At 41.7% G+C, this 7,904-nt stretch overlaps 1 protein-coding gene across 6 annotated transcripts in view; it reads left to right on the forward strand.

Annotated features, from left to right (window-relative positions):
* The window catches only part of KANK1 (KN motif and ankyrin repeat domains 1), a 170,650-nt gene extending 169,153 nt beyond the window's left edge, over window positions 1-1,497 (forward strand). For all 6 annotated transcript variants that reach the window (XM_084629554.1, XM_084629551.1, XM_084629550.1 and 3 more), the window contains one exon: window positions 715-1,497. In XM_084629554.1, coding sequence (XP_084485680.1) covers window positions 715-777 — 63 coding nt within the window. In that variant the 3' untranslated portion in view covers window positions 778-1,497. The remainder of the gene's footprint in view (window positions 1-714) is intronic.
* Window positions 1,498-7,904: the final 6,407 nt, after the last annotated feature.

Below are 7,904 nucleotides of genomic sequence, written 5' to 3' on the forward strand. Positions count from 1 at the left end.
GACCACCATGACTATAACAACACCGCATACAAAGAACTTTGACAGCGCTATGTAGGTCATCTGTCTGTGAATATACTCCCTCTGACTGCACGCACAAGTGCATATAGCTTGTGGGTACTTCTTGTTTGGTAAATACTTAGCTTCTGAAAGGTATTGGGTGGGCAGCACAGGATAGGACAATCTGTGTTTATTCACAAGACAACCTTTAAGCAAATAGTGCAATACAGACCAGGACAGCCTGGACCTGGCGAGAGAACACTTCCTACCCCTTTCTCTCTGGGTGAGGACAATTCATCGTCTGTGTTAAATCAGAGATCCACGTAGACTGGCCAATGTACAAAGTTTCTTTTGCGTAATTGTGATGCCTATTACAGAGCAAGTCATCAAAGCAAGGCCAGCTCTAGTTTTGTTGCAACCCTAGACAAACTGGCAAATATCCACCAACTCTCACAGTCTGCACTTGTCTTCATGATAAACAGTTCCTAAATGTTTTACTACCCATAATACTGTGCTGCTTCAGACACTAGGCTATATGTAGCCAGCATAGCTGCTCCTGGACTGAAAGAAAACACATTACCTCTTCTATATAGGTTGAATTTTAATTGCTGCCTTCATTAACTGAAGGGACAGTGGTTCATGTGCAGTCTGTTTTAATCTCTTTATTTAATTAGCTGAATTCAGTTAACTAACTGTTCTTTCCTTTCCCCTTTCTAGAGTACACCTAGGCTCAGCAGAAAGACGTCTCCTGGTCCTACCCGCAGAGCCACGTTTGATTAGTAATGCACGAATATCTGTAAATGTTAATGCCATCTCTAAGCTGCTAATTGTTACTGTATTACAGAGACAGATACTGAATGTAATTGTCTTGTGCCTGAACTCACCAGCAAATTGAAAGCAGAACCTAGTGCTAAAGGTAGAAGACTATGAACTTGAAGAAAGCATACAGTTAGATAGTAGTCTGCTAGGAACATAGCCAGAACCATTCTTTTGTCATCTATCCATCGTTGCAGGATACAGCATAAATCCTGTTTCTCTTTGCTGTAGAGTCTATTCTGTTGAATTATGTACAGTTTAGGAATTTTAAGCTATCTTCACAGGTATGAGTGTTTTTCCCCCCTTTGGACAAGTGTCATAGTCTCCAGGGCACTTTTTAATTGTTCTCTAAAATATTTATATTTACTTTACATGGAGCTATTGGCAATTATTATTTTCATAAATGTCATTCCAATACGGTTTTGAGTTTTTTAATTTTAAAATTATAAAATTTGCAATTTCTTATGTCGTCAGCTCTTTGGAGCTTGGGCTGGTGGGTTGATGGTTTAGGAATAGAAGAAGGGCTCTCTGTCAGGTCTGAAATTAGCTAAATAAATGAGTTGTCACCAGTTGGATGTATTGTATAACTTTTATATTAAAGATAATTGTATCTATAAAATTTAAATCGCACAGTATTTTCAACATTTTATATTCTCTAGTAATTAAAAACTACATGAAGAATTACATGTATTGTTACCATATTTTTATTAACTATGTGTCAGTGTCCATAGGATCCATACATAATGTTTATCAGAGAATAAAATTAGAGGCATTAGCTGTATGTTCCTCTATAGTGGAATTAAGTAGTTCTCAGTGCATATTTATGGAATGCTGTTACCTTGTCACATTCACTTTAGTCATATGTAGTTAAATGTTTGAAGTGCCTTAGACTCTTGCCATATTTTCAAAATAAAATTTCATTATGCTGTTTTACTCCTCTGCTGCTTTAGTTGTAATCTACCATCATCCAAAAGGCTGAGAATTACAAGTGCAGTAGTGAAGCATGCTGGATTGATCAAGGCTGAGATGAGTGGATAGTTCAACACTCTGAGGTGTTACTGAGGTGTTAACGTTGTCAGCTGACTTCACTCATTCATCTCCTATAGCCCTGATCAAGTTGTACTTGGTAGCTACAGGTTTTAAGAGTTTCACTAGGCAAACAAGTCCCTGTCTAGCCATCTCCATGAGATGAGGGTGTAACATGGAACCATTTTGTCTCAGATTGCTGATGTCATGAAACTTATAATTGAAAATCTAGTTTCACAAGTTTTAAACTGTTATTGATGTTGGTCAATTTTCACATTTTGTACAGCTAGTCTTTCCATTGAATGTCATTATTAATAATCCTTACCACTGACGTTGCCAGTGCCTTTTATTTGAGGATCACAAGGCACGTCACAGAGGCACGTCACACATGTTCTTATCCCTTTCTACTGGACAGGGAAATTGGGGCACAGAGAGAAATGAAGTGACCTTCTTAGTACATCACACCCTTGTGGGTCCCCCTTTCCCCTCCACCCACACACACTGAACAAAAAGAAGCCACCAAAAATCAGCCCGTGCCTGGGTGATATCCAGCTGAGAAGGAGGCAGAGAGGAGCTAATTTCCAACGGGTTAAGGAGCTGTGTAGATGTATGTTCTTGCTCTCACTACAGGTTTATTGGAAATGTAAGTCATTTAGTTACATTCCAGCTCGCATGTGAGTTTAAACTGTGTCTCACTCATTCTGCTCTGACTGAAATGCTCAAGGTTCAGGCCCAAACAGGGCTCCAAATCCAGCTGTGTTCTTATGTCCTACGTATTCACATTCATCGCATAGGACTAGACAAGGACTAGCATTTACTTTTTTTTAAACGTCAGTTGCATTCTTTTGCCTGGTGACTTTATCTCCAGAGAGGTCAGGTCTCCAGTGAGTTCATTTGAACACCGATATGTCCTATGCTGAGAAAACCAGCTGATAGTCTTTCCTTTGCATGACTAAATGAACTACTGACATGATCCCTTCACAGATTTGTGCTCTGAATGTAGATAAGTGCTCAACATCTAGACTGCCATTCAGGGTTGTAGCCTTGGAGAAGGAAAGGTACCGAAACCAAGATCAGCACAGGATCCCAAAAAGTAGGTATGTTTCAGTGTAACTAGTACCCTTTGAACTGCAGCAAAGGACAAAGTCTCCAGTAAGGTCGCACCACTTGCTTTCCAGTTCCCCTAACCTACTGCTCAAGGAAAGTGAATCAGAAAGCCAGACCCTGAACAAGGTTGCAGAGGTCCTATACTTGTTGTAATTGGATTTGTAGGTGGAGTTTCTTTGTCTCCCTAGGATACCTACAGAAGTAACGTATTAAAGTCTTTCAGCACAACCACAGGAACTAAAGTAGAGAAGGTGCTCTCTGGAAGACAATCATCTTGTGCTTTACTTGGCCAGACAGAGAATTGGGACAAAATATTCCATCTGCTTAAATGGTACTTTGTGTCTTGATTTGTAGGTACCTAATTGTGAAACTATTTTGAATAGCAGGCTTTTAACACTTCATCTGAAAGGTTGGTTATTTTCATCCCCTGCATGTGATTTTTGGCAGGACAGGATGTTAAGTCAGGAAACAAAAACGTGGGGTATGCCATCTGATTAAATACAGAGGGTGTGTATTTCTGTGGATTCTGACTTCAGTGGAGTTACTCCAGATCTATAGAGGTTTAACCGTGCAAAATGTAGCCCAAGATGACTTTTACCCTGTCTTTTTCTCCTTCTCGTTTTTGTACAAATGACATGGATGGCAGGGAACTTTTCAAAGGGGAAAAGTAAAAAATGACACTCTGCATGGTTTTCTTCTAATTACTTGCACATACTTTTCAAACCACCTGTTAGGTAGAACAGCTGTCTGTCTCCCAGTTTCTTGTGGGAAAGACTAATTCAAATCCATTAAGCAGAGCCAATCTTGAAAGTGCCTTCATCACTGCAGTACTCCTCATGATTTAAGAGTTAGAGTTAATGCTAACAGAGTCTTGGAAGGGAGGTAAAACCTTATGTTTCAGGGCCTCAAATGATCTCTAACTCCTAACAGTATTAGGAATTAGGATGAGACCTTGGGGGTAGGGGAGCAGATTTCCCTACATCTGCATACTGTGGGATTTCTTGCATCTTCCTTTGAAGTATGTGGGGCTGGCCACTATCTGAGACAGGATACTGGACCAGGTGGAGCCATGCATTTGAGATAGTAGAGCAATTCCTATGTTCTTCTATTCCTAAGTGACTCTTGTGTATAAGGTCCACATTTCTGCACCATCTACTTCCAGCAGAAGTGATTGTTTTAAGGGGAACTGAAGTTAAAACTTGTAACTTGAGAGTGCCAACACTTTCAATCATTTTTTTTTAAAAAAGTCAACTGGGCTGAGGCTCTGGGTGGCTCAAGTGATTGGTAATAACTATTATTTCTAACAGGATTAAGAATGTTTTCCTCTCCAGCTCAATAGCTCTGATCTAACCCAATTTAGTGGTGACTGAAAGCCCTGCTGAGTGACTGGTGATTTTGTCTGTATGAAATTAGTCTAAGTTCTAGTTCCTAGGGAACAGGTGTCTATGCCACACAAACCACAATCACAGTTGGCTCTTACTTGCACCCTCTATTTATCAGTCACAACACACACTAATGTCACCATTACTTTCCTGCCCGCAGGGGGAGAGAGATACTTGAAGTTCTAGCCAACAAGAAGGAGGCAGAATAGAACTCTTTGAAGAGTCTGCCACTATCATGACAGGTCCACTATCTGAGAATGTATGTCAAAGTAATCTGAACTCTAAGGATCCTCTTGGGCTCTTCACTGACACTGGGCTCCTAGACAGCAGATGTCAGTCACTACAAAAAGCATACTCTCTCCCCTACAACGATTGAAGAAATTGCTCTCTGTCCTGTGCAATGATAACTGGGACTGCACCATATGCTTCTCACTTCCATTGGGATTATCTCAGCACAACAGACATCATTCTGGAAAGTGCAGCATCGTAACTGCCTCAATAGAGGTCACAAGGAGCACATCACTCTGTGCTTGCTTCTGGCTCCGTACTCAGGCTCTGCATGAAATCTTGGCCCCACTGAAGTCAGTGGAAGTTTGCCATCAACTTCAATCAGGTCTGGATTTCACCCTCCGTCTTTATTTTCAAGGATCTCCATGGTCTGGGCCTAGGTTATCTAAAGAAACAGCTTACCCTCTGGATCTCAAGAGTTTTGCTTCTGAAGAACAATACAACTGTTCACCACAGGAGTGAAGCTTGTGTATGTAACAGATAGGGCTTTCTTGGCAGCAAGCCCGGTGTTTTGGAATTCACTCCCACAGCAAATTTAAAGACCACAAGCCCCACCACTTTCAGATCCAAATGCAAATCCCACTTCTTTGACCTTGATTTCCCACACAGCAATTCAGAACCCAGTATCACCTCTGAAACACAAACTAGGATAAAAGCCCGATCCTCACAAAACTGACTCCCTTCAGGAGGGGTGGGAGACAGCGGAAACATTACTGCCATGCCTCACCTTATATAGTCTTTAACTCTGGAAGGTGCTCAGATGCCACTGTGATGGGTGTGGAATAGAACAATTCAGGCAAAGAAGTCTGAGACTGGATAGACTTTTAGGTTATGTCCACTCTGCAATTAGACACCTGTGCTTAGCCCATGCCAGCTGACTTGGGCTTTCAAGGCTCAGGCTTAAGGGGCTGTTTAATTTTGGTGTTGACTTCTGGGCTCCACCTGCAGCCAGAGCTCTGGGACCCTCCCACCTCGCAGGGTCCTTGAGCCCAGCCTGAAGCCTGAGCGTCTACACCGCAGTTAAACAGCCTCTTAGCCTGAGCCCCATGAGCCTGAATCAGCTGGCATGGGCCAGCCAGGGGGTTTTAATTGCAGTGTAGACATACTATCTAAACTACCCTACCACCCCTCTGGCTGCTATGTGATTTATACCACTGGCCAAGACTGCCAAGGGCATATTAGGCTAATCAACATGGTGGAATTGGAAGAAAACTAGGATGCTTTAAACACCCTGCTTTAAAAAGAAGTGCTGAGACATTTGCTTTACTAAAGGAATTTTTTTTTTAAATTTTAATTGGGGTTTAGGAACCTACTGATTTCATGTAAAGAGGCACCTGTAAGCCAGTCTTATCAGGTTGTTTGCAGGTTTGTCTTCTATTTCCCTTGACCTAACAGCAGGTACTTGTGCACTATATATGGTAGAGAGCCACTGAACTGCCAGACGATATTTGGACGTGGGACAACTTTCTATTTTCTGTTTTACTGAGAACATGATTCTTATTTAGCCTTGGTCTGTGGCCAGAAACCATTTAGCTGTGCTTCCTGCCATAAGGAAATTACTAATCATGTGTTTGCCTCTTGCTTATTTATCATGGCAGCACTTTGAAAGCCAGTGGATCATATAAAAAATACACTTTGCTAAAGATTATACTGAGCTGTGAAGTTACTGAACCAGCTCTCCATAGCTCTTGAGAACCTGGATGTGCACAGTAAGTACCCTCAAACTGCTCTGGTGCATCTTACTCTGTAGCAGGCTCCTTGCACATTTAATACATGTCACAGCGCTAGCCACAAAAATCATTTTTTTAATATATATTTCAAACGAAAAATGCTAGGGTTTGTCAAAGTGAAGCCACACAGGCAGTTTAGTGGTTTCTCTGGGACTGCAGACACTATTATACCTTTGAACCTCTCGTTGCCCTAGGCTAAAATTTCCAAACTTGAGTGTCCCAAGTTAGGCTGCCTAAATAAAGTGTCCTGATTCTCAAAGGAGCTGGGGATCTGCAGTCCCCAAGGAAACCAGTGGGAGCTCTGGGTGGTCAGTGCCTTAAAAAAACCACACCACTTATTCAGAGGGGTAATTATGGATATGGATGTCTAAAGTTGGGACCTAAATTTTGGAATTTTAGCCCCAAACTCTAAAGCATGGATGGTGCTAGTGAGGTGAACGTGCAGGCCTAACTCACAAAGTCTAGATCTGAATCTGAATGTCCAAAAGTTTGGAGGAGTTTGGATACAGGTCAGAACCTTCCCTAGTGTCTTTACATGATTATGGTCTGGTTAGTGCTAGAGATGGTTCAGAATTTGCACATAGATCTATAATCTTCTCCAACCATGGGGAAGTTCAGATTCAGAACCAGACTCTGTGACCCAAGTCCATGTCTGTGCAGTAATCTTCAACTCAACAAAAGCTAATTAGCACTGTCTTCTTAGGCCATCGAAAAGACAGCTTTTGTTATGCTGGGAGCAGGGCCTGCTCCCCTACACAGTCAGAAGAACTGCCAAGGGTGGCAAAAACGTAGCCATCCATGGCTGGCACTTGCTCTCACAACAAGCAAACACTAAGAGTACATTTTCCAATTTGCCAAAGGCAACAAAAAGCCTACAGCCTGTTTTGACCTGCAATTCTGTTGTCAGATTTAATTAATTGAGCAGAATAAACAGTTACCAAAAAAAAAAGTAATTTACTCCCCTGGACTTCCGTTCTCTTGATGCCCCTCCTGTCTCAAATAGCTTGAAGCCCTAAATAGTTCACACCTTGAAAGCCACGGCCTCAAACAGGAAATACTTTGGAGTTCACAGTAATGCCTACATCCACTGATGCCCTTCGCTAGTAGTGTTTAATTCTATCTGTCAGCATTGGATGGAATTTATCACAGATGGTTGGATTAAGGGGTTTAAGCTGAGCTCACCAGTGGTTAGTTTCTCAATCCAAGTCAGACAATAAAGTCTCTCAAAATCTGGAATTGTAACCACCTTTGAACCCTTGCTCTGTAGGGAAGTTTAAAAGTTCCATTGTTCTTGGGGAAACTGCGAAATACCGCACCGCGCGTCGCAGACCCCACTGGTGTGTTCAAGCAGCCCCAATGTAGACGAGTGACACGTTCCATCTCATTTAGAGCCAGACTGTTGACTTGTTTTATAGTAATATATATAACATAAATGTTAGTCCAAAAGAGAGGAATTATGAGACTGTTTCTGCAACCACTTGCATTCAGAAGTTTTTCACCCTTTCCAGTTTTCTGCTGGAGGAACTTCAGTCATCATGAAGGTATATGATATGTATAT

The sequence above is a fragment of the Lepidochelys olivacea genome, assembly GCF_965140295.1.
Source record: "Lepidochelys olivacea isolate rLepOli2 genome assembly, chromosome: 5".
NCBI lineage: Eukaryota > Metazoa > Chordata > Testudines > Cheloniidae > Lepidochelys > Lepidochelys olivacea.